Below are 27,011 nucleotides of genomic sequence, written 5' to 3' on the forward strand. Positions count from 1 at the left end.
CTTTTTTTCTTTGAAGAGCTGTACTTTGAGGTCAGGGTGAATGTTTCCATCACAGGAGACGCTGATCCAGAACTGATTCTGTCCACATGGGTATGACTGACCAAAAAACTTCCTTAAATCATGAAACTGAATCGCAGATGACCTTTTTTTTTAATGTGACTTTAAACTCTGCACAGCTCAACTCCAGTCTAACTGATCACATGATGATGGTGCTCGACCTCCAGATGCTCCCAGAAGACCACAGGTAGAGCATAAAAATCACTGTCCATTTTTAGAGTTACAGTGATGGATCAACAGTCCAACTTAGCTGCTGATCTCACTTTCAGACATCGTTTGAGACGGCGATCAACCAACCCTATCTCTGATGAAGTGAGTTGCCATTAAACAATCTCCTATCACACATGCAGACCTTCACATGATGAAGAGAAAAAAATGTTTATTTGTTTAGGAGATGTGAAAAAAGTATTTGACCCTTACCACATTTTAAGATTTTATGCTAAGCTAATGCTAACCAGTGTCTTGTCCTTGCTCCAGTTAACGAACAGATCAGAAGATGGAACAAATACACATTATTACTATAAAAAAATACTAAAAATCATATGAAAAATGTGAACTTCTTGTGTTTACTTCATAGTTTTAGGTAAATGCTCAGTTCTGCTGAATTTGACATTAATTCAGTGGGTAAAAAGCAGGAAAATCAAAACAAAAACAGCAATAATGAAATTTGTTTAAATGGGTCAGAAGGTAGGAATTTTTAGATATGATCTCCCTAAAACTAAACACAATGATGAGCCAGAAATTGCAGAATTTGTTTTGATTAACCTTTTTCTTCTTCCCCAGGTGTTTGTTTACAAAGTTTCAAGGTATGGCTCTAGTCAGTCTGCACTTTTTTCACCTGGATCAAAAAGAATTTGAACCAAAAGAATATAACACATGATGTCTCTAGAGTACATTAATGTGACAGAACCAATCTAATGTTCTTATCAAATATTTAGAATTTGTCCAACAGAATTTCAGTGACACATAATGGCTCCATTTAGCTGCTAATTTCATTCGTTAGATGAACTGATAAAGGCAAATTTTTACAGCTTTAATTACCTTTTTATTGTCCCACAGAGAGAGCTGTGTTTTCCAGGTGCAGGTCATGATGTCATCGTCAGACACACAGGAAATGGAGGAGCTGATAAGGGGTCTGCTGCTGGAGCCTTATGACAATGGAGCCATCTCCGTAGCAACTGAGGACATACAGATAAGCCAAATATGTGAGGAAGGATCTGCAGTTGAAAGTGACATAAAAGTTTAAAGATGAGATTAAATCACTTTTCTAGCAGTTTCAGTTCCTCCAATATGTCGCTTTCTTCCTTTCTTAGTGATATTCAACTGCCATGCACACTCCCACCTTACAAGGAAAGGCCTGTTTGATTGGCCGACCACTTCAGGAGGCAGAAATGCAACGCAGCCGTGTCCGAAAAACCCTAATTTCTACGCCACAAGACACTGGTGAACACTCAGACAGTTACAGATTTATTCCACAATACTCCTAAAGTATGAGGTCATGCTACTTTTCCATTTGATACCTTTATAAATGTAACATTTTGGATGTTAGGGCTGATGGTTAAAAAGAACAGTAAACTAAAAAACAGTCTCACAGTCTCAAAAAATTGTGAATGGTTTTCTCCTTTTTTGCAGTTTAAATCATTGAAAGATTAAAAAAATTCAAAACAAAAAAAAAATATTTGTAGGGATTGGCTGTGTATTGAAATACTTTTTCAGTTACACCACAACATATAGAATAATGCTGAAAAGATACATTTACCACATTTAAACTGTTCTCAACAACAGTGTAATATTTTAGAAATTAGATTAAAAGTATTTTTTAAAATGCTGCATGAACCTCTGAATAAATAACTTTAAATGGAAACAAAAAAAATAAGAAATTAATTAACAAAAAAAATAGTGAAATTGTTTACTAATAGATAATAAACATTCCAATTAAAAATATTAAAAAGAAGATAATCACACCATAGACCATAGGAGTTGTCATTACTGATGATTGACCAACCCACATTTTTTGATACATCTCCTCATTTCTTCTTCTTTTATACTAAAAACAGCATGTTAATACATTCATCTTGATGTCAGCATAAAAAAAACACATAGCTAAATAAAGGTCTGTGTGGGTATTGACTGATTTTATTGGTCAATATTTACAGAGCTATCTCATTTTGCTCTTTCTTTGTGTTTACACTTATTGACAGCTGCTCGTGTGCTTCAGGAAGCGAGGCAATAAAACCATTGATCCGAGGGATAGCAGCATTAATGAGTTAGCAGATAGATGATTATCAGGATCAATATCCACACAGCTGTTTCAGGAACTCTTATTCTGCCAGATCAGACTTAGGAAACATTGGAGAGACAGTTATATAATAGGTCGTTTGTTTAAAGAAATATGCCTCACTTGCAATGAAGGGAAAAAAAACAGGATTTGTAAGAGGTCTCTCTGTGTGCTCTCACCAGTAAACTGAGTCTGGAGACCCAGTGGATGGCCCCAGAACTGGAAGTGTGTTCTTTAGTGGTGGAAACCATCCCGGATCTGGACCACGTCAAAGTCACTCCTGGTTTGTTGAACAATCTGTTCATCTGTCTGGTGTTGGAATATACTTGCATCTGTTAATCCAAAGTTTATGGTTCAAAATGGAAGGTCAGAAATAAATTTTAAAAAACCCCAATTTTCTTGAAAGACGTTTTCAACAACGGAGTATTTATCACATGTAGTCTTTCGTCTAATGATCAAGTCTTGAATTAAAGTGGTTCAGATGTGCTTACCTAGTTTCAGCTCTCACCCCATGTTGCCTGCTCCATTCCTGTTTTAAAAACCTGAATCCCCACAACGAAACCAAAATGTCCAACAGTACCAGGTGTATCATCTTAAAAATTCTGTATTTTTCTCCAGATAATGCTCTGGACGTCATTGACATGATCGTGAGCTTACTAAAGAACCTCTCTGCGCTAAACTTCAAAGAGCTGGCCACAGTCCTTAACAAGCTGGAGGACATTGTCGACCTCAGCGTGGTCACTCCAAACCTGGGACAAGCTCTCATCAACATCATCTCAGACATCCTGGAGTCTGACAGCGACCTGTTGCCTTTCACTAATGCGTGAGGATAAAAATCAAAATATGACATCTCTACAAACCTCTTTATGATATATGATGTCTGCTAATTCTGCCACCCTTTCCTCTTCAGTATCTTGAACATCACAGAAGCAGTGGGTGACAGTATGGTGGGCTACGATGGCTCCTCTACCCTGGTTGCTCCAGGGATTGCAGTAACAGTTGTGGATGTGTTGCCTGGACAGTTTGGCAGTTTGACGTTTGGAGTGTCGTCTTACAGCGAAGGCCAAAAGCCTGAGGTTGGTGACTTCACAACACAAAACAAATACCCTTCATATGTCTGAAAACAGAAATCATTTTACACAGAACAGAGTTATTCCCTCCACATTTAATGATTTCAGTACAGTAATACCATCCATCATACTTTTGTACTACAGAAGTCCATCAGTTGCTTTTAGTGACAGAAATTTTAAATAGCTCTAATATAATAGATGAAAACATTGATATTGGAAAAATCAGATCCTACCTAACACAACAGGCCACGCAACTTGTGGTACAGGCCCTTGTGATATCACACACACTGACTACTGCAATCCCCTCCTAGCAGGCCTCACTGAGTGTACATTCAAACCTCTGCAGATGATCCAAAACGCAGCAGCACGTCGGGTCTTTAACCAGCCCAAAACAGCACATGTAACTCTGCTGTCAATCTCTCTTCACTGGCTTCCAGTAGCAGCTCGAATCAAATTCAAAGCTCTTCTTCTGGCTTACAAAACATTGCCAAGCGCAGCTCCTGCCTACCTGGGGTCCCTCATCCAGGTCTACACTCCTTCTAGCCCACTACGCTCTCCTTGTGAAAGACGCCTGGTGCTCCCAGCCCAGCGCAGCTCCAAATCACTAGCCAGACTCTTCTCCTCTGTTGTGCCCAAATGGTGGAATGAATTACCTAACTCTATACGATCCGCAGAGTCCCTTTCTACTTTGAAGAGAAGTCTGAAAACTTATCTGTTTAGGGAACACTTAAGCACTTAAGCACTGGCCCTTCTCCTCTTTGTCCTCAGGGGTAGATTGAGTGAGTCTTAGACCCAGGTCTCAGTGAATTTTCAACAATAATTACTGAATGTTGTTGAAGGTTGAGGTATATTGTTGCAGCAATTAATTGTGGTTAGTTGGCTAGATTATTCTACCAAAAAAAAAAAAAAAAAAAAACTCCTGCTCTAAATGGCAGCACCTGCAGCTGAATAACTTGTAGCACTGTTGCCGCACTAACTAGGTTTTTCTTCCGTCTGAATTTTTGCTTGTGTTGTATGTCGCTTCGGACAAAAGTGTCTGCTAAATGAAATTGGAGAACTGGAGAAAAATGATCTTACTCTGCAGAGTGTCACAGTTACATAGAAACTTGTCTTGATCTTGCTTTATTAGAGCATGTGGCTTACAGCTGCATCATTCCTTTAAGTTTAAATATTTTAGGTGTCTTGTGTGTTGGTTTTAATAAATTTCCTGCAGAAATATTTTGCAATACTAGAAAAATTTGAGTAAGTTCAGGAAAAAAATAATGCAAGGTAAAATAATGCTACATCTTTTTTAAGTGTTAGTCTGTGCTTCCTTATGTTACGTCTCTTATATGTAATGTAAGCATTAAATTCTGCTAAATTCTATTGCTCTAAGTTTTCAAAACACTTTGTGTTACTGTCAAAAAGTCTGACCTTAAAGTAGAGTTTAAGAAAAGCTGTGTCTGTGTTGTAGATTTTCATCAACAGGTATCCTCTTAATGGCACAGTGGCTTTCATCTCACTGCCCTCCGTCCTTCAGGACAGTTTCCCTCAGGGTGGCTTCAACCAGAGCCCACCGAGGGTCACCTTCCAGTTCTTTGGGATCCCGATGCTTTTCAAGGTACTTCCTCATCAAAACTATTTTCTCTTTTTAAAAGAAAAATGTATAAATTCAGCAGTCAAATTTAACCCATGCTGTGATTCCCAGACCAGCCAAAAGGGGGCGATGCTCAACACATTTGTGGTGTCAGCAAGTGTGACCAATGCAAGCTCTCCGATTAAAGATCTGGTTGAGGACGTGAAAGTGACACTTCAACATCTAACACCCAACAAAGTGAGACCTGCTGCCCCTTAAAATACAAAGATGCATGTACCAAAGCATGGCTGATGTCAGAATGATTCATTTCTCTTATCTCCTTCTGGCAATAAGCTCCATCGTGAAGTCCAGTGTGTGTACTGGAACTTCAATAAAAACAGTAAGTCCTCCTTAAAAATCCTCACCACTCCTCCCTTGTTTGTAAATGATGGATGACCTGTGTGATGCTGAATGTCTGTGTCATCTAGACGGAGACGGAGGCTGGGACGACTACGGCTGCAGAGAACACAACAGCAGCTCTGACTACACAACATGCCTGTGTGATCATCTCACACACTTTGGCGTTCTTCTGGTGGGTGTCAAACATTTCTGACCAGCTGTTCCCTGAGGAACATGGGGCTGCTTCAGCAAGAGGCTTGAAAGCAAAAACGGTTCAATACAAAGGAAAGTAGGTTAACCCAGGTTTTACCAGCAGAGGGCGCTCAAAGTACAAGATATGAAATATATTTTCAAGGAAAGTTCCTTTAAATACAATATTAGTCATTAGTCTGGCCATATTTCAATTGTTTAAGATGAGCTGTGAAAGAAGTAAGAAATGGTTTATTCTTTTGTTTTTAGCTTTTGATGGAATATAGTTTGAAATAGATATTTTCAAATGTCTGTGTTGCCCTTAAAACTCAAAGTTTTACATCATGAAAATATCTTTACCTAACTTAAACAGCTTTTTATAAGTTCCCTGACTTCCAACAGGGAAACTGTTCCCTCTACATTTCCACAGCACCCCATTAAAACCTCTTTTTATACTATTAAACATGAGGTACATCTCTGCTTAGTGTGCTCTGCTTTATAACTCACCTTTTTGGCCGCAAGTGCAGATGGCCCAAAATTCCTCGAATGACGGTGAGGCACAGACACAAAGATCGAAGAGGAAAGCAATGGAGGAAGCATAAAGGAGGAGAAAAAAAAGAGTGACAAAGCAAGTGGTTGGACTCACTCTTACACTGTCGTACAAAATGACCTTTTCAAAGGCTGCTTAAACAAAGACTCAACTGAGGCTGTGGGCAGATGAACAGTAAAGCTATTACTGAACATTTAAAACAATCTGATTCTGTCAGTGTAATTTGTTACACATTGATAAATACACAAAATCTGTGTGTGCTTGTGTCTAGGACCCCAACAGGACCCCTCTGGACCCAGTTAATGAGCAGATCTTGACCATCATCACTTACATCGGTTGTGGAGTTTCATCTCTGTTCTTGGGAATCACTGTACTCACCTACACAGCTTTCGAGTGAGACTCCAACAGCTGCATTAGCTTCTGAACATGTTTCTCTCACACACACTGTGGTTACTGACAGAGGTGTCGTGTTGGTAGATAGTGGTTTGACTACTCATTGCTGTGGTTAACTGGTTTTAAATTGGTCATATGTACATTTATCTTATCGTCTCTGATTTCTCACCTTTTATTTTCATGCCTGATGTTCATCTCAGGAAGCTCCGTCGAGACTACCCGTCTCAGATCCTCATCAACCTCTCCCTGGCGCTCCTGGGATTGAATCTGGTTTTCCTGCTCAACTCCTGGCTCTCCTCTTGGGGTGTTTACGGCCTCTGTGTGGTCGCAGCATCCACGATGCACTACTTCCTCCTGGCGTCTTTCACCTGGATGGGATTAGAAGCCGTGAACATGTACTTCGCTCTGGTCAAAGTCTTCAACGTCTACGTACCGTCTTACATCCTCAAGTTCTGTATCCTTGGATGGGGTGAGTCTTGTTTTTGACTTGCTGACCTTTTGTTAAAATACTTTAGAATCCTGAGAGGACTGTCATTTATTATCTCAGGGTTATGAAATGCGCTCTGACAGTGTTTTATCCGTCCCTTCAGGGATTCCTCTGGTCATCTGTGTCCTGGTGCTCATTGTAAACAGAGAGGTGTACGGCAGTCACCTCTACAATGATGCTCAGTCCAGCCTGAATCTACTGGATAGCTCTGACAGTTTGTGAGTTTGTTCAGACTGTTCAAGTCTTATGTCCCAGCTTTCAATCAGCAAAAAAATGGCTGATATATGGCTGCTGAGAAACTAAACCCAATGACACTGTCTGCCTCTCCTCAAATAACATCTTACTCGCCTTTGTTCCACTGTTTGATCCTGACCTTCAGAGTCTGATGCTATAAGGCTAATCATGGACAAATATGTTGTGTAGAAATGCAAGTCTGGATAGACTGAGTGTGAAATATGGTCATTAAAAGTTTTAATAACTTTTGTTCCCTCAGCTGTTGGCTCCAGGATGACGTGGCCTTTTACGTGTCTGTGGTTGCCTACGCTGTGCTGATTTTTCTCTTCAACATTGCGGTAAATATTTAAAACATTTCAAAGTTAGCTACCAACACATTTGCCTTATAAATCTCCCCTGGATAGAGGCTTCTATTCACATTCAATATTTATGTGGTTTTCCTGGAAACAGCACTTTCAACATTTTAAATTTTAAAAATCTCCATTTAGGTTTTTGTGGTGGTTCTGATCCAGATTCGCCGCATGCGAGCCAACAGCCCGGCCGGGACTCGCAGAGGACTGATCCATGACCTGAGGGGAGTCGCTAGTCTCACCTTGTTACTTGGACTAACATGGACCATTGGCTTCTATACCTGGGGGCCGGCCAGAATAGTTCTGCTCTACCTTTTCTCTGGACTTAATTCCCTGCAAGGTGTTAGTTTGTGCATATCAGGAATGCTTAATATGATCTCACGGCCACAAAACAGCACATTTGCTTCATACTCTAAGATGCTCAGTGAATCTACAAACATAATGAAGCTTCACTTACTCTTCCTGTCTTTACCATTTGTCACTTCTTTCCACTTGATTGAGCTGCTGTGTGTTTAGGTGAATGTTTGCTAACCCTATACACAGTTTTCCTCAAAATCCCACTTCACGGTCACGGTTCAAACCAAAACAACAAAACCTGTAGATAAAAAAGCACAAAAATCAAACATCCGCTGAATGATGCAACTATTTCACGACGGCCTCTCCTTGGCTGCTCTTTGTTATACTGCTTTTCTTTTTTTCCCCCCTAACTGTGATGCAACTAAAGCCCTCTGCTTTCTACCTCGAGAGAAATGCCTTGCTCAAGTGCAAAATAAAATGAAAAAGCCCTCTGCTTATGACCTTATCTCATTTGTTTCATGTTTCAGGACTTTTCATATTCTTCTTCCACTGTCTGATGAAGGAGAATGTGAGGAGGCAGTGGAGGATTCATCTCTGCTTTGGACGTTTTCGGCTTGAGGAGCACTCTGGTAAGAAAGCAACAAATAGTATGATTTAAACGTATCAAGTTCGTTTAGTTCTCATGAGACCTGCGTTTTCCAACATAGCTCTGTTTGGAACTGGGACTTTAAAGACCGGGTATTATACTTACCCATATTTTAGGCATGGATATAAAGTAACTTTACTGGCTTTCCATTCTAAACGGGAGCAGATTGTTAGGTCACTTCGTGTGCAGATGTCGTAAAAATCCCTTAATACGTCTGTAAACTGCTCAAAACAGTTGATTCTTGAAACAGTACGAGATCTTCATGAAACCTTTGTGATACTTGCTCCAATGATGAGGTCATCACTAGGGATGGGTACCTTTCGCATTTGAAATGATACTGTACCAATGCCTGGTACCTGACAATCGGTATCAGTACTCAACAAAATTTTTGGTACTTTACTGATCTTTTGTGGTAAAAATATTAATTTAATTAAAAAAATATGGGCTGTGTGGTGGCACAACGGTTAGCAGCCTCACACCAAGAAGGCCACTGGTTCGATTTCCAGCTCGGCCGGTGGGCCTTTCTGTGTGGAGTTTGCATGTTCTCTCCGTGCATGCGTGGGTTCTTCCCAGGTACTCCGGCTTCCTCCCACAGTCCAAAAACATGCTCATCAGGTTAATTGGTCACTTTAAATTGCCCTTAGGTGTGAGTGTGTGCATGAATGGTTGTCTGTCTTTCAATGTCAGCCCTGTAATTGACTGGCGACCGGTCTAGGGTGTACCCTGCCTCTCACCCAATGACAGCTGGGATAGGCTCCAGCCACCTGCAACCCCGAACAGGATAAGCGGTGCAGAAAATGAATGAATGAATTAAATATATATTATAATAAATATATATTATAATAAATATATATCACGATAAATATTTTTTCAATTTAACATATTTATCCTTCAATATATTACCTGACAATGCTGTGTTCATGTCCAGTATGGAAAATCGCCTACTCTTCCACTTTCTCACAGCCACAAGGATGTAGGTACCTAAACATGGTACCTTTTGATTTTACGTGAATCAGTACCCGGGACTTTTGACAGAATTTGGTCCGTACCTATAAAAGTACCTAATTTGGTACCTATCCCCAGTCATCACAAAAGGACTTCCTAACTGGTTATTGACGTGTTAGAGAAGTTGGGCCTCAAACGTCAAGGTCTGCTCATAGCTCTGCCCTCGGCAAGCCTCTGTAGGTCTGGCTAATCAGGGGGAAAGGGGTTTGTTGAGCAGGAAGCCTTAAAGAGACAGCAGCTAAAACAAAGTGTTTCACACAGAGGCTGAATAAGGGTTGCCAAAACACCAGTGTGAGAAAAAAAAAGGAAGATTTTTTTTTTAACTCTACATCATGTAAACTTTACATTGTAAAGCTACTATGGGGTGCCACAGGGACAGTATAAAGCCTTGAAAATAGTGCAATACCCCCTCTTTAAATGCGTCCTCATATCTTAGATTTTTCATGCTTTGCAATATATTTATTGAAGCCCAACAGCAAATTTAGCCAAGTTAAAGGGTCAAGTCTTAGAAGTGAAGGGTTGACGTTTCAGTTGGCCTCAGCTATTTTTTTTGGCAATTTTAGATTTACTTGACAGAGAAGTTAAAAAGAGGAAATGTGAAAAGATGAGCAGGAGATGACTCAAAGCAACAGGCCACTGCTGTATAAAAGGTGTTCACTTAAAAGCTGAGCTAAAGCAGCACCTCTCATTTGGGAGCAGTTTGGATCTTAAGGCTGGTTGAAACCAAATAGAAACCAAATACCAGGTACCATTCAAAATCTTTGCAGACAGGGACAGAAATTCCAAAGTAACAACAGTTCTTAGTTCTAAGTGAGTTTTGTCGGCAAGTCAGCAGAAATAAGGCTTAAGGTCAACAGAAAGCTGGCATGTATTACTCAGAAGCCTGAAATAATCATTTATAAATAGCCTTTTTGATTTTAAATTTCATTTCAGAAATTTCTGAATTGCACTGCTGCTGTGTTGTAAAAGATAAAAAAAAAGAGTTCCTACTGTGAGGCTAATTGTATTCAATAAAAGGCTTTTTTAAAATACCTATGTTGGTTTTGTCGTCCAGAATGGAGCAACTCAGCATCAGTGGGAGTCATGCCCAAACCCAGAGCTAATCCACCAAGAACCTCTGTACCGTCAGTACGCTCAGTCAAGTCCAGCTCCACAGACAGCACATCAGCTTCCTCAGACTCCAGCCGGAGAGAATTGTCCTGCAAGAGACCAGACCTTGGTAAGGAAGCATTGCACAGCCATTGAGTCGAAACTAATTGCACAACTCTACATATTTAACACTGATTTGAGCTGATCTTTGAGGGATTAAAAGAAAGATGTACTGTAATAACTGCATGATGAATCAAAGTTTCATTACAAAATTAAATCTGTCCAAAATTTGGGTTTCCAGTTATGTTTCTCATTGCATGATCAACATTTTAGTAAAATCTTATAATCACTGCTTTTGACGTTTACCTTTCACTGAATTCCATAATCCTTATTAATGAAAACAAATACAAGGTTATGTTTAAAAATTATCTAGTTCAGCGTCTTTTTCATGTGGGATGATGATCACAGGTTTAGTCAGACATCACAGTCCCTCTTCTACCAGCGCCACAGTGAAGGTCAGTGCATACATTAAAGAGATTGCCCTGACATTAAACAATTACGTGTAAATCCTTTGTAATGGAGCCGGCGTTAACACAACTAAAAGGACAAAACTGTGATTTCTCAAAGGTTTCTCTCACCATCTGACAGTTTAATTTAGGTTTAACCCCTATCTCCACGCTGCATGTATGTAAAAGAGCCTGTTCTTCACACCTCTGAATTGTTCACAGATGTCAAATTATCTTGCAGGATTTTTTGTGAATTCCCTGGCTCTCCCACGGGCCCAGGTGAACCCCTCAGGTACAGGGGCTCTGCCTAACCAGCGGGGGATACACCCGGCACCTGGCTGGAGGAGTCAGTTGCTCAGCGAGCAGGGACAAAGATAGAAAACATCAAACATGCTGAGCACATTCATTTGCATACACACATTCCTGAAACAATCATGAAATAAAAAAAAATTCAACAGCAGCTGTAGCACATACTGGTGCAGTTTATCTTTAAATGTCACAGAAATAAAGAATCATTGCAGTGTAGATTTTTGCCCTGTTGTATGCCTGCTTTATTAGATTATCTTATATCCAGTTCTATTGTTTTTTGTTTTAGCTAAATATTGAAAAAGAGCCTGCAATTATGAAGACATGAGTAGTTGCATCAGTTCCAAGGAGGAGTTGGTTGCCAAGCAACTGGTGAGTGGAGCCATGGTGACAATGAACCGTGGTACCACACAGTTTGCATGAAAAAAAAAAAAATTGTAATAAAAATTTTAAATCAAGTCTTCCCATGCTGCTCGTTCACCTTGATTGTTAGAGGAAAATGTGCACAGCAGCTTAGAAAGATTTACCTACAACCTATTTTCAGTTCATGGATTAATGAGCACATCATGTGAGTGTGTCACTTCTTTTGTTCTGTAAATTCTGACATATGTGTAGTGATGAACATGTGGTCGTCTGAAGTAGCATCCATACCTTTGAGAGACACCACTTGGTAGAAAGGAGCACTGTAGAGACAGAGCTGCAAGATCTCATCAAGTTTGATTGTTTTTATTTGGATTTCTTTGCTGATGGCTGTTTTACACGGAATCTACACTTTATAATCCAAATGATCAGAAAACACTGGCAACCACAGTAGTTTAAGTTTTCACATCTCTTTTTGATATTTATTTTTAAGGCTAGAGAGGTTTAACGAAAGGGTGATTGTGTTGTTCTCTACTTGACATGGCTGAAAAAATATCTCTGCCTTTTAAATGATGTTTTTCCACCCACAGCACATTTAAACCAACTTCTTCTCTGGTGCAAACAGTAGGGTTACTTTTATTTTTCTCAAACACCTACACAAACTGAACACATGAATATTATTCATAAAACCAAACTAAGATTACAGTCGAACACCATAACTGACATGAGCAGAGAAACAGAACATTTTAAGAGAAACTTGGAGTAACTTTGAGTGGGTCGGTTACTGGAGGCACATTCAAGCGCTGAAGCAGTCCACCAACTTTTTGGAATTCCAGGGACCTGCATGTGTGCTCTGTAACTGCTGCTTGACCAGATCTTTGACTTTCTGGTAGACCACTGCCTCCACCTGGAAACAATGAACCATGGACCATCATGAAATGAATCTTAGCACTTTTTAATCAAGCTGTTTTAGGATTTAAAGCACATTCAGATGACCCAGTATTCAAAGCCATGTTCATGTAATCTCCAGCACACACACCTTCAGGCTGTGGTAGGTGGGAAGATCCAGCAGATAGCTTTGTCCTCCCAGCTCAGCAACTTTTTGGAAGTAGCTGTAAAGGGCCCTCTTGCAGAGTCTGCTGGAGAAGCCTGGACCACTCACTGATGGAGAGCTTGAAAATGATAGCCAACATTTTAGTTACATGGATTAAATGACTTATGTATAATGCAATAATATAAGCGCATATTTTTGCACAGGAATCAAACTCTGGAGGAATTAATCAAAAATGTAGATTGAAACTTTTTTCCCAGCTCTTAACAACTAAAAGCACCCTGCTTTAGACTACAATAAACTTAAGAAAGCTAAATATGCTCAGCTCAGCTTGATTTTCTGGTTTAGATGCTTCTTCTTGTTGGCATATCTATCAAACACACAGAGATTACAGTTAGCTAACACGTTACCTAGCTGCAGTGGGTGCTGGGTAATGTTAATAGAATAGAACATAAAACACTTTATTTATCCCCGAGGGGAAATTCAGGGGATAAATAAATTATTTAATAAATTATCATATATTATTGTATTATATAATAAATTATATATTCACATAATATGTGCTACATTAATGACTTATTCTTATAGATTCAATTTTAAGGTTCTTTTTTGGCCCTGAAACTTCTATTAGGGATCAAAGGAAAAAAAAAAACATCATTCAAGCTGTTGCAGAAGGGTGATGACTTATGACAGGGTATATGCTGAAATCCTGAGGTTAAATTCAATACCTTTTTAAGACTTTTTTAAAAAACCTTTCAAAAAGTCTTAAGACCTTACCGCGACTTTAAGCTGCTGTTAGCAACCGATCTTTGATGATTGTTGTTTTCATTTTAACATAAATTAGGTAAGCTGAGAAGGAATAAAGCTTGAAAGTATAAATGAAACTAAAGGCAGGTTAATTGACATTCCCATTACCAAAACAAGTAACAGTTATTTAAGGCCAACTTGCATAAAATACATACAGACGGCTACTAAACTACTGTACAAACTGAGTTTGTTGTCACATTAGCCTACGGATATGTTGGGCTACTAACGCTACATATAGCCCGCGCCTCACAAAATTACAACTTTGCTTGTTGTCACGTCTCAAACAACAGCGCTACGTGACTGTATTGATAAATACCTTATCTCATCGCGTAGTATCCAGTAAAAAGGTGATTTTAACAAAGAAAATTTGTTCCAAAACAACTGACATCAAGGGAAGCTTTCTCTAAATCGTAAGAATCCAAGATCCCAGGTCATCAAAAGTCCGAGAAATTTTCTCAGGAGGCTTGAGAAACTCTTATGATCTAGAGTGAAATATTTTGAGATGCTGAGGCTTTTTCTAGATCCTCACGCTGGTCTGTGATGAGTGTGACGAGCAGAATGATCATCCAATCACCAGGTGTGGTTATTTTTGAAGGTTCAGACCCTGAAAACATTTTCGCAACAGATGGACTATTTCTGGGGCGGTTATATGGAGCTGTCTGTCTGGCGTGTCAGATTAGTTTGTAACAGTCGCAAGGAGAAAAATAAATATTCATGGATATGTTTGGAGTCAAAGCTTGAATACAAATAAAATCCAATACCTCATAACATTACGATTAAGACTTTTTAATACTTTTTAAGGGCTTTAATTTTCCCACGATTGATTTATCAACTTTTAATACTTTTTAAGACCCGGCGGACACCCTGTATGACTTTCAATAAAAGCTTCAACCCCACTGATGATAACAATCAGAATTGTTGGATAAGCTGTGCAGGCCCCTGTGATGACATGTCGTCATTCTGGTTCTGTGCAGAGCTCATTTGGAAATGAGGCGCTCGTTCAGTATTCCTTGAACAATTTGCCCCTCATCAAAATCTGTCTGTTTGAGTGGTCAGCTGTTTTAAACAACAAAAGTATTCAGCAAATCTATTCTGCACTGTTACAACTAAAATCCTATGTGAGCTTTCATCGAGTCTGAGAAGACTGTGGCAAGTTTTTAGTATTTCTAAGGTCAGACATTCACAGATGGCTGTGGAGGCATCAGATTATTTAAGGTCTGTTTTTCATGTTTTACAATGTCACCAGCCCATGATACCCCTTATTCCACCCAGAATGCTCTTTGTTTTTTATCACAAATGAATTCCACATATAAGGGATTTTTCTGGGGGAAATTCAAGAGATTTGGGTGCAGGCCAGGGTTCCCAGGATACAATTAATTGCTTCAGCAGTGAAGACCATAACAAAAGGGCGCTCGGAATAATTGGCATGCTACTTCAACATCTCCAAATTAAAGGAGTGTCATCCAACACAAGCAGCATGTCCTTTTGTTTTCACACTATAATTTGGGAGGTTTGGGGGTTTTTTGCAGGTGTCCTCGCCATCCTCCCCACACAGATTAGGTTCATGTTCTTTTTTTTGTATTCTGCTCTATTTCCGAATCATTTTCATGTTCAGTGTAGACTATACTGAAGAGCAAATGGTGACAAAGCACCGTGATAACTTCAAACTAACAGTTACAGCTGCAAGACAAAAGCTGGAATTGAAATACACAGCAACAATGTGAACACGAAATCTATTTTTGGATGTCATCTCTGCTAAAGGACAACACAGCCTCCAGTAAGGCTGTGTCACACTCAAGCCACTGGACATCAGCAGTTGTCCTCAGCTCAAAAGCCAGGAGATGGCAGGGGCCCCAGGCCTCAAAGAGACTGTCAAACAAGCAGAATAGATCAAGCTCTTCCTGCACTGGCCCTCTATCCTTAAGCCAGTGACAGGAGTGTGTAGGAGGTAAGCTGGAGTCAGAGCATGGGCAGCATTTCTGATGCAGAGTACGGTTGCAGACATCTTTTCTTTATAAAGGACAGTTAGCAGCAGATGTTTGACTTGTACAGGTGTGTTAACTTTCACCTCACCCATCAATGATGAGGCCCTTGCTGCTGTCCAGGACTTCGATATCCTTGTCTCCGAGGCACCAGTTGATGCTGATTTCGTCATATTGTGGGGAGGTCACTTTAGGCCCCACATATTCGCCGCAGAGGAAGAAGATCTTGTGTTGTTTGTACATCGGGGGCAGAAGGTCATTAATTTCATCCCCCAGTCGCTTGTTGGTGATTTCAGACACTTCTTCGTTGAAGACGCCCTGGCTCCCTGAATAAACACAACGATTAAATCTTTCATGTTGAAGGAATTGATCTGACATTGCATGACACAGCAAACACATCAAAAGCAATTATGTGCTTTTTTTTAGGGTTTTGGATCATTGACCAGGCTAAAGCCCTGTTTCCACCAAGCAGTCTGGTTTAGATCAGAACAGTTTGGTACGGGTCGGCTCAGTTAAGCTTGGTCCTGTTTGCGTTTCCACAGCCAACAGTGCCCCCTTGTGGTAGGTGGCGTGTAAGCCAGATGCCGACAGCCGCATCAGTAACATAATAGCATGACACCATAGCAGCATGACACAGTGTACCCCGCTAATTAATCCAACGAAAAAGAAAAATGTGAGACGGTAAACAAAGAGCAACGATGGAAGACATCCAGCATGTTGTCCTCTTTGTGATTGGCATGTGGCTCTTTGATACAAAGTGCAATCAAGCTTTGTTTCAGAGGAGGCTTTGCTGCCAGGAGAAATGCAGCTGCTGTCGTGCGGTTAGTGATGATTCTTTCGACCAATCAATGGTTTGCAGTGTTGTAGCTCCACCTATCGAGATAGGATCGTTTTAGTCTGGCACCCCTATGGAAAGGTGCCAAAAAGTGGAACAGCTTGTCTCGACTATCTGGGAGTTCGTCCCTGGATTAGTCAGTAGAAACTACTACTAACTACTAAGTGCTTGCTGGAAACGGGGCTTAACATTTAGTGATGTGTTCCACAACAGGTAGTTTGCATAATAAAACAACTGCAGTATATAATGCTTTACATTTCCTTTATACATAAATACCAGATCAATCCTTTAAGTTTTGTTAACTATGAGATTTTTCCCTGCCCTGGAAATTACAAGCATAGTTTGACACATATTTTGTTTCATGCTGAAAGTTCCAAGCAGAATAGATCTGCAGACAATTTTCTATCTTAGCACAAAGCCTGCAAACAAGGCGAAGCAGATGGTCGAGCTATGTCAAAAGGCAACAAATCAATCCTCAAATCGTCTGTTGAAAAAAAATATGCAAAGAGAAGTCTGGCAGGTATTTGTTTGCTTAATTGTTTCTTGACTTCAAGCAAAGAACTGCTTAAGCTGGCTTCTCATCGAGCATATGAGAGTAAATCTGAGCACAAAACTGTTTTTTCACCTAGCACGATGCTGGTGATGTAGAGTGGCTGGATGAAGTGGGTCAGTAAAGCACCCTGAACCCCGATCACAGTCCAACAGCTCAACTTGTCGCTCCCAGATACGCAGCAGACTTTGGCGCCCCACACGCTCGGCACAAGGTAAGCTACAGGGACCAGCAGGCCTTTGGAGTGATACTGCAGCTTCATTGACCCCCAGGAGCTGTTTGAAGGATCCCTGAAGAAGACATTATGATGACAGAAAAATACCTTAATGATGTTAAAAAGGAGGGTTGGGTAAATCTGATTAAGATACTTTTGAAAGCTTACAAAGGGTAATTCAACCAGAAAACTGATATCAAAAGTATATAAATCTTTATCAGAGGAAAGAGGCCACTCCACTTTTTATGAGAAAAAAACGATGGGAAAAAGAAGCCAATATAAAGATATCTGAGGATGACTGGCTAAACATTTTCACATTTGCAAATCATCTTCTTCCACCACCAGCTTTGGTCTATGGAGGGAATTTGCTTGGGAGAATATGTTAAGATATTTCACGACGCTAAAGATTAAAGAATCCCAGACTAATAGACCTGAGCTTGGTTGCTGTTGGAAGATGTGTGGGCATAAATCGGCTGAACATTTTCGTATTTCCTGGGACTGCCCAGTGATTTCACCATTTTGGAAAAATGTTGCAGAAGAAATAAAACTAACTTTTGGCTCAGATATAGCTCTGTCTTTTAAGTTTATGTATTTAGGTGACTTGTCTGTAAGGTTAAAGAAAGGAGACAGACACTTGATACAAAATTTGTCTCTTATGTAAATTTAAAGCAACAGAGGTGCTTGTTTTGTCATATGTGAAAATGTCACTTAGCACTTTGTGTAACTTATTTTAATCCTTTTTTCTGTGGGCTTGTTTGATTTTTTGTTACAACTGTACAGGAAGTGAATTAATTTGATACTCAGTGACTGTGTCTTCCCTCTAAATACTCTCTCCTTAATTGCATCAGAAGTTTATTTGAGATGTTGTCTGTTGAACCTGTGATGACCCTGCCTGCTGCTCATAATATAGTATTTTGTCTTATTGTACTATTTATGTTCTGTTACATGAAAAAAATAAAAACTATTTTTTTTTTTTCAAAAAGAAGGGTTGTGATGTGGAGCATAAAGCTGGTTGCATGAGCAGTTTTATTAAAACCTTTAATCTAATTTGTTTCATGCATATTGTCTATTGTCTGTGTTATTGTAGTTTTATGTGCTTTACAACATTTTTAGGACTGTCAGAATTTTTTTTATAGGTCCATATTTGTTTATGCTACACACACACACTGCAAGTCTTTAAAGGAAGAACAGAGGACAAACATGAAAGTGAAGCTGGTGAAAAAAAGCCTGCTGTACTTGAAGTAGTAGTTCTTGGCTGCTCCTTCTGGACACTGATTGGTGTAGAGATGCAGACTGGTCCCAGGTTTTAGCTGAAGCTGGTGGCTGTCTGCGCTGCTCTCGAAAATGCAGTTCTCCTTGGCCTTTTGATCAGCATCAAAGAACAGCAGAAGCTGTTTGTACAGAAACCTGAACACAGGCCAGAAAAAAGCAGTCTCACAAAATGACCGGCTTCGGAGGTGGAGAGTACACTGCAGTGAAAGAGAGTGAGCGAGCTCATCCAGGAATGAATGGTGTGTCGTGACTTCATCAGTATCTCAAACAGCTGTGAGACGTGTTATTTCAAAGTAACAGAGATATTCTGGAGGTTTTTCTTCACTAATGTGGGAGTAGTTCATACCTTTGGAGAGCTCTTCTGGCAATGACGATGGCGTGGCAGTCATGAACCATTGTCCCATTGTAGCAGAGCCACTTGCTGCAGCTGGAACGGCCAGTTCCCAATGCCACCACCTTGTACTGCTCACAAGGGCGGCCTTCTGTATCCAACACCTCTGTGGAGGGAATCAAACAGTTTTTCTTTCATTTCAATACCAACTTTCCAGCAGCCAGCATGACTCACTGATATATGACTGGTTTGGAGAATAATAAGTGAAGGACATTTAACTGAGAGGTGATTCATCAGTACCCATTCAAACCAACACTTTTGTCTGAAAGTATGCAAAGGTCAGAGGCACTCACAGATCACAATCAATCAAACACTGGATGAAGAGAAGACATAAGAGCTCTCCAGGATTTAAATGTCAAAACCTTTTTCTGAACTGGAGAACACAATGACAAACACGGTGATGATACAGTTTGAGCATGAAAGAAAGTAATGTTTGTATACAAACAACAAAAAGTGTGTCATTTCAAATTCTGTGAATGTTAATAAAATCTGTATCCTTTTAACCACATCTGCTATAACACTGTCAAACTTTGTAAAAAAAAAGAGATACCATTTCTTGATACCCCACATCAGGTGTTGCATAAAGCAGCAACATTTCACAGCAGTCACCTTGAAACCGACATCAGAGCCACAGACATTGCATTATATCAAAAGCTCCAAAATAAAACATCACAAAACTTATTCAAAAAACATGAGCACAATGCAAAAACTGAGTCCTAGTTGAAACGCTGACGTAGCCTAGCAGTTAGGTCTCAGACTCCATGACGCTAGCCCTCGAGTGAGGGGGCCTAGGTTTAATCCAACCTGCTGCTTCTTTCCCTCAGGTCACTCCCCACTCACACCTTATTTCCTGCTCCATGGTTACAACGCAACTGGGTAAGGTGTTTATCAGCATAGTTACGCAGTGTTGTTGTTTGAAACATGACAACAAGCAAACGTAAGCTTGTACTGTACGTCAGCTATATGTAGCGACCTTACCTGGTGCTACAACATATCCATAGGCTAACGTGACAACAAGCAAACTGTCAGTTCATACAGTAGTTTAGTAGCTGTCAGCCTGATGCTGTGATACGTGTCAGAAATGTGTAATGTTAGTGAATCTTGGCCATGTCCGGCTAGCACTCATCTACCAAGCAGAGCTAACATAACCTTACTCTTAATTTTGTTGATAGAATCTCACATTTGAACAGACCACTGCAAAATAAATGCTGCATGTGAGTTGGAATAAACATTATCACAAACAGAAAGCCCCTGTGTTAGCCTTTAGCTCAGGCTGTATCTCCCTCCTGTTTATCTTTCTTCTGCTCTTCTGTCCTTTTTCTGTCTGACAGTTAGGCTCTTGTGTCCACCATCACTACAAAATAATTCAATGAATTTGTCTTCAGCAGAAAAAAAACACAGATCTCGCTTCTTATGACTAAACTCTGTCAGCCAGCGAGATGTTGTCATAGAGACTCAGACTTGCCGTAAATCAAATCAGTCAAGATCGGGGGCGCTACGAGGTAGCATTTTAAAACGAGTCAAGTCAAGTCAAACTTTATTTATATAGCACATTATATAAATCTCATTTTAAAGTGTGGAATAAGATCAGGCATATATCTAGAAGGGAGACATTTTCAAGATAACTTTGAAACTATTCACATCCTAGCCCCTTTAAATCCTAGAAACTAAACAAGTTAATATTACTTAACCAGTTGGCAGGGTTTTTATAAACTACTAACAAGTAATTCAGGCATCATTCTTCTTCGTAAATATTGAGCTTTTTTGATGTAGGACTTAATGTATGATCTGGTGGTGGAACATAGATTAACTGCTTACCTGTTATCAACACAAATGCTGCCATGTGGCTCTTGCATCCCATGAATTCAGGACACATCTTCAGGAGGCTGTCAAACTTATTGCTGCTTATGGCAGCCATGTGATCTTTGTGCCAGTCTGTATGTCGACAAAGAGAGTGAGGATGACATTACTGCTCTTAAATATACACAGGTAAAGGGCATGAACATATCAGTGATGACGTGAAGTAGCTCTCACATTGAACACTAGTGTTTAAGCATTGTAAAATGACTCATTCTGACGAGTAAAAGCACAAGCACAATGATACACTTGCATCCACTCATGATCCTAAATGAAAATTTAGTCAAGCAGAAACTGTAACAAGTGTTCTGGTATCACGTCCCTGATGCAGAGATGTCCAAATTCAATGTTTGCAATATCCAGATGAGAAGTAGACAGTATGACTACTACTATACCTTCAGAGTTGCTCTGCTTTGGATTCTTGAAGTCCTTAATCTGTTTCAGGCACTGTTCTTCTTCCGAGGCTATGCTTTCTTCAGGCGACACACCACAGAGAGAGAGGGTTTGGTCATCATCTGTGTCTTCATCCTGGAAAAAAAAGGAAAACAGATCATCATTCAGGCAAATAAAACACACAGGAAGTAAACACGTTTGGAGGTATCACGTAAAGTGTGAAAATTATTTCTCAATGTTTATCACAGCTTTAGTGACAAGCAGAGGGTTCTGAACCCAATGAGCAGTCAAACGTTGCTGTCAATCACTGCACAAACAAGTACTTTAGGGTTTCCTCCAGGATTTTTCGAAACTGTGGGGGAGCCCCTCAGGTTTGTTCAACAAAAGCTGGAGGAAAATTCCTCTGTTGATTTTTAAAGAATGAAGGAAGATATAGACAAAATGCAACTTCTGTCTCAAAGAGACAGCAAAAAGGTGAATCCTGTAGGAGCGTGAGGAGGATAAACGATCAGCTGGTGCGCAATATACGCTACTGGATTCACAGCACTGTCTTTTATCGGTTTTGACCATGATATGATCCTATCATGACTGAGGTTTAGTCGAGGCAATTTTGGTCGCATGTACAAGAGCCTTGTACAGAAGAATTCACATTTGAAACATCTGGAAAAAAAAAATCATAGTTCTGAAGGCATAGTGGCTTTCATATTGGCGTGGCGGTGCACCACAGTCATTTACATGTAGCAGAAACTCTGTACTTAATAGCATAATCAGAGGTATTGAGATTAATTTAATAAGTTAAGATTCTGATATTTGTTCATTTAATCTTTGATTACCATACTTTTCAAGGTTGCATGTGAAAAACATGTTGGAAAATAATCTAATTGACATTTTTTGGAAACAATACTACAGCAATTTCGCATGTATTTTTTTTTAATTGGGGGGTGGGGGGGTGGTATTTATTTTCTGCATCATTCACTAAACAAAAGCACTAAGTCATTGTACAGTATGACCAACACAGCATACACATTCAACATATACCGTAAAACAATGTAAAATTTTACTGACCTCCAGGTATTAGTAAGAGTAGCAAACCATTAGAATAAAGTGAACAAGGGGTATGACTCTGCCAGATACAATCATTCTATTGCAGATATCTGGAGCTCACAGGTTTTTTTGGCCAGAAAAAAACAGCAAATTAACTCTTGCAATTTTTGAGGAAGGACGAGAATAAGTTACTATATTCCCTCCAGGTCTGTGTGCATGAAACTTTTGTTGTTTTTCTAATTGCAGCATTTGCAATTTGAAAATTGTATTCTATCGTACTGCAATGTTGGTTTCAGTTCGATTAATTGTTCAGCCCTACTTCCTGGTACTATAAGTGGAAATTTAAACACCATCTAACTAGTTTAGAGGGAACAAAAAATTCAGAAAAAAAGTTAGCTAAACTGAACATGGACAGCTCTGTGGACCAACTATTCATTCTGATGCAGATTATCCAAGGAGACGTTCATTCGAACACACATCCACCAACCTGACCTCTTCTCTTTTCATTTGGTTACCTCATCTTCCATCGGGGTGTCACAAAAACCAAGTTCAGTTTTGAGTTTTGGGATAGGGGCCTGAGCTGTTCCCATTCCATCATCTCCTTCAGAAATTAATTTTCGTTTCACTTGGTCCCCGGATGCCAATGGAGTTTCCCTGAAACAGGAACATGATCAATGTCAAGATTTAAGCTTTTGTAGCATACATATGTATTCAAATGCAAATTATCATACATTCAAAGTCTTGTTAAGTTAGAATGACAGCACCTTAAGAAACAGCATGGACACAAACAGAAAAATAATTGCAGATTTTCAAAACAGTTTCCCCCTTAGTTAATATTGGAGGATGAGATTCAAAAGTAAGACATCACCAAAAATATCTAACCAATCCCTAATGAAGCTGTTTCATCCTGAAGTTTAATACGGGTGTGAAAAATAAACCTGTGCATTGACAAATGAGATCACAGTCTTGTTTACATTCAAAGTATCTTACTGAAAACTTCCCTGAAGCATATTTCTGTTCTTATACTAGAAGTAACTGAAGAACAGAACATGTACTTGAATATCCAAATGTAAAGTCTCTCCTGTGTTATGTACTGCGTGGTAGACTGCTCTACCTCAGTCCAGTGGCAGAATACCTGGATGCTTCACGTGCCCCATAGACCCTGGGAGGTTGAAGGTGTGAACCTTGCTTAAATGGAAAACCAGCACCACTTCCTCTTGGGTTGTATTTAAATGTCCCCCGACCTGCCATGCTTTAAAGCAACCTGAAAAAAAAAAGAATATGATGAGTTGACAGAAGACTACATCAGGGTTCCTACAGCTCAAGGCAGGTTAAATTTAAGACTTTTTAAGACTTTTTTAATGACATTTGAAATAAATTTTTTTTTAAAAAGTCGACAACTAACCACAATTGAAACAAACAAAACTTAAAAACAAAAACACCACATGAATTACCTGGGTTAGAGGCAATTTTAACCCAATGTTTATTTTACATAAAACATGCCTATTGACCTTTTTTTAACCCCATTTTTACAATTTTATGCTTATTTTGCTCCCATTCATCTTTTTTTTGCCACTGTCACAACTATTTTTGGAATTTTTACATGGTTTTTGAAATTTAATTTCAAATTCAATTCTCAATTTTGCTGCCATTATCAATTTTCCTAAGCCACTTTTGGATTTTTTTTCCCCATTTTTCCTCATTTTTTTCTCTCTCCAGGCACTCTAAGTAGAACCAAGACATGCATCTGCTTTAAAAGTTCCTGGTGCCACCGCATCACCGTTTTGATAGTTCTGCCACAAGAGTAAATCAGGAAATTATTTAGAAGAATAGATAAATGTTACTTAATTTTTTTTAAAACTTCAAACTAACATAAATCTTACCAATGTGTTCAAATTTTTGAGACTTTTGAAATATGGATTTAAGACTTTTTAATGCCAATTTAGGCCTTATTTTTTAGAATTATGAATTTGATGCCTTATAAGACTTTTCAAGGATCTGCGGAAACCCTGTACATGCTTTACAAATATCATACATTTTACTGCTTTACCAGCCCCACATGTGGTGTTCAACTGACAACCAATCATAACATTTAACTTCAAAAGCAAATCACGGATATGTTAAGTTTTGGACAACTGACATGCTATTTCACGTAACAGTTATAATGCCTACATCTGTCAAAGTGGCACAAAGAGCATAATCTATGGATCTGAAAAACAGTAACTCTAGTAACATTTGACAAAGGCTTAACCCTTTCACCAGGGCCAAGCTGTCCCACTCCATAAATCATTGTTAAATAAATGATTTAAAATGATTATGCTCATGAGACAAAAAGGTAGATACTTTCACTCCGTATTTAACACCTGGAGTTGCCCATTTCCCATTATCTGTCTTCTTTAACCAAACTAAGACTGACTAATTCAGATAATTAGGATGAAAACCATCAGTTGGCTTTCTTCTGGACGAACATCATTTTTGTAATACCGAAATCAATATCACTGGCCGAATACCACTAATGAGCTACCTCAGGCTGAGCTCAGGGCGACCACACCCAGCAGCTAACTGCCGCTTTTGGGTAGAGGTTATTTCGCCGAGTGACACAGCTGGCCTAAAATTACTCTCATGCTTGGTAGCCTCCAAGAACTGAGAAAGACTGCACAGTCCAGAGACAAGTCCATCTTACTAGTTTCAACTGCGTTAGCTTTTACCCCCCTTACTTTGGAAGAGCTAACGGCTCAGCTAGCTAATGTTAGCTTGACCTCGACGTTTATAACTGCCTGGCACGTGCATATAGTCGCGTGCCAAATTAAATATTCTCAATAGCGTGTTTTTGGGGATAGATCGAGTCAGTACATTTTACAATATGCTGTATTTAAAGTTTACCTGTCTGTGCGTACTGCAGACTTGGAAAAGAAGGTGAATTGTGATTGCCTGATTCCTACACCTGCCTGACTCCACCACCTGACTGTGAATGGATGCACGGGACGGGCGATGAATCTGGCAACCCCTGGATGCAAAGTTGTCATGAAGGTATTGATGGGATATTTTGGCGGATGATGGCGGGAATTCTTAATTTTAAAACGACTATTCAAGGAATATAATGAACAGTAAGTCCGAAAAACTATTGTCTCTTTTTAATAGCATGCATACTAGTTCCAATAGTATTTGTACACCAGAATATCTCAGTTAATCTTCTCGTATCAAACTATACAATGACGTTATTTATGTGTGCCATGTGATAAATCAGATAGGCATAAAATATGGGATATGAATTCCAATGCAACTGCTGACTGAAAACTTGGTGTACTAATCAGGGGCGTAGCTACAATTAGGCAAACGCAGGCAGTTGCCTGGGGCCCCAAGATTCCCAGGGCCCCCCAAAGCATCTCTTAAAAACTGGTTTATGAAGTTCTCTTCAATTGAAAGCATTTCTTTTTTCTAAATCTTACTTCACATGCTTCAAAATACATCAAAAGGCTTAATCTTTAATGATGGTTTGGGTGATCCCCCTCCCTTCTTATTCAATGGGCTATTCCATGTTACAACACATCTGAAAATTTGATTCAGGAAGAAAGTGGTGATAAAACACTTTTTCCCATTTTTTTCTTATTTTCAACCATCGTCGTAAATAAAAACAATGTTGTTTTGAGATCTGAGATAAACATATAAGGCTTTTAGGATTTTAAGGACTTTATCTAGCCCAGGAAATAGGATAATTTTCTCAGAATCAAAGTTTTTGAGTTGGTGATAAACATAATGGTACAAAATCTATTTTTTGGATACATAACTCACTGGACAGGGGGTCAAATAAAAATACATTAACTTTAAAATAATAGTACCAAAAAGTATGGTAACTGTAAATATCACCTCTTTCAGTATATTTTTTTTCCAGTTTTATGTTGTGCTTGATATTAACATATTTTTTCTTTACTAAGTTATTTTTTCAATATTTACCTATTGTAATGTTTTTCACTTCATACTTTCTTGTTTGTTACTGTTACTCCGTAAATCCTCCACTGTGGGACAAATAAGCTGTCAATTGACCATAAAAGATTTCAAATCCAGGACAAAGTGGACTAAATTATGTGTTCTCTTTTTTCAAAATCAAACTAAAGTACAGAACTTTAGGAAATGCATTTAGTTGCGTTAAGTTACCATGGCCAAGATTAGCACTGTCTCATGCCTTGATTCTCAGAAAGAGACAGTGGACCCAGGGAAGACCAGTCTAGCTCTGAGGAAGATGAGTTACTAGGACATGGAGGGCCCCATTGACTAGGTTTGCCTTGGGCCCCCAAACGACTAAATACGCCCCTGGTACTAATTTAGACATACCACAGGAAATATTCATACTGTTTGTTACATGCTTTATTAATTCTAAACTTTCTTTCCTGTATTTGCACTGTGAAATCTATATGGCATTTCACTAGAATTTTAGATTGACTGCAGGCAATTGCAGAGGAGAAAGAGCAGGTTGATGTTTTATGTATAGACGCAGTAAATAAGCAAATGGGTACAGAATGGTGTGATGATTTCTATGAATTTTAAATGTGTAGCACGGCACACACACACGTGTGTACACTGCAAGCATGTGCTGCAAAACCCCCACAATGAAATGAGTTTGCAGTTGTTAAAATTAAATCTCTCTCACCCTGACACATATACACACCGCTCCAAGCCTCCTATAAGTGTGTGGCATTATTTGCAGAAGAGAAATGTTCCCCTGATCATTGTAAAACTCCATTTCCTTTTCTTCACCTCAAGAGAAAGCCTTCATTTCTGTCCCTCCCGAGCCAAATGAGGCTTTCTTATGAGCCTGTGTGTGTGTGTGCGGGCGTATGTCTAAG

General features: G+C 39.3%; 2 protein-coding genes across 3 annotated transcripts; one reads left to right on the plus strand and one right to left on the minus strand.

Moving 5' to 3' along the window:
* The first annotated feature begins 64 nt into the window (after positions 1-64).
* Positions 65-11,569, plus strand: adgrg4b (adhesion G protein-coupled receptor G4b). The gene is made up of 21 exons (XM_074672470.1): positions 65-90; positions 177-244; positions 327-369; positions 841-863; positions 1,117-1,262; positions 1,371-1,500; positions 2,518-2,618; positions 2,954-3,158; positions 3,246-3,411; positions 4,859-5,005; positions 5,093-5,218; positions 5,315-5,360; positions 5,449-5,552; positions 6,370-6,491; positions 6,692-6,960; positions 7,082-7,196; positions 7,472-7,550; positions 7,701-7,902; positions 8,387-8,488; positions 10,565-10,729; positions 11,347-11,569. The coding sequence occupies exons 2-21, from the start codon at positions 201-203 to the stop codon at positions 11,481-11,483; spliced, it is 2,472 nt and encodes an 823-aa protein (XP_074528571.1). The 5' UTR covers positions 65-90; positions 177-200; the 3' UTR covers positions 11,484-11,569.
* Positions 11,570-12,131: 562 nt separating this feature from the next.
* Positions 12,132-25,188, minus strand: adad2 (adenosine deaminase domain containing 2). Of its 2 annotated transcripts, none has more exons than XM_074672582.1 (11): positions 25,051-25,188; positions 23,303-23,431; positions 22,683-22,821; positions 21,126-21,258; positions 20,692-20,808; positions 18,829-18,979; positions 18,447-18,617; positions 17,072-17,286; positions 15,703-15,937; positions 12,811-12,943; positions 12,132-12,678 (listed from the first exon to the last, which is right to left on the minus strand). In XM_074672582.1, the coding sequence occupies exons 2-11, from the start codon at positions 23,416-23,418 to the stop codon at positions 12,568-12,570; spliced, it is 1,521 nt and encodes a 506-aa protein (XP_074528683.1). In that variant the 5' UTR covers positions 23,419-23,431; positions 25,051-25,188; the 3' UTR covers positions 12,132-12,567. The 2 variants fall into 2 exon arrangements, with proteins under 2 accessions (XP_074528683.1, XP_074528684.1); XM_074672583.1 differs by lacking the exon at positions 25,051-25,188 and adding an exon at positions 24,851-25,038.
* Positions 25,189-27,011: the final 1,823 nt, after the last annotated feature.

This window comes from Halichoeres trimaculatus, unplaced genomic scaffold (assembly GCF_033239565.1).
Source record: "Halichoeres trimaculatus isolate MK-OKI-2021-1 unplaced genomic scaffold, fHalTri1.1 fHalTri1_scaffold_6, whole genome shotgun sequence".
Classification (NCBI taxonomy): Eukaryota; Metazoa; Chordata; class Actinopteri; order Labriformes; family Labridae; genus Halichoeres; species Halichoeres trimaculatus.

Excerpts from the sequence above, each read along its gene's own strand:
- adad2 (XM_074672582.1), bottom strand. The coding sequence starts at position 23,418 with ATGGCAGGTCGGGGGACATTTAAATACAACCCAAGAGGAAGTGGTGCT. Across the intron at positions 20,809-21,125 it reads AAAGCAGAGCAACTCTGAAG|ACTGGCACAAAGATCACATG; the intron begins GTATAGTAGTAG and ends GTCGACATACAG. Across the intron at positions 15,938-17,071 it reads CATCACCAGCATCGTGCTAG|GGAGCCAGGGCGTCTTCAAC; the intron begins GTGAAAAAACAG and ends GTGTTTATTCAG.
- adgrg4b (XM_074672470.1), top strand. The coding sequence starts at position 201 with ATGATGATGGTGCTCGACCTCCAGATGCTCCCAGAAGACCACAG. Across the intron at positions 5,553-6,369 it reads CACACTTTGGCGTTCTTCTG|GACCCCAACAGGACCCCTCT; the intron begins GTGGGTGTCAAA and ends GCTTGTGTCTAG. Across the intron at positions 6,961-7,081 it reads GTTCTGTATCCTTGGATGGG|GGATTCCTCTGGTCATCTGT; the intron begins GTGAGTCTTGTT and ends CCGTCCCTTCAG.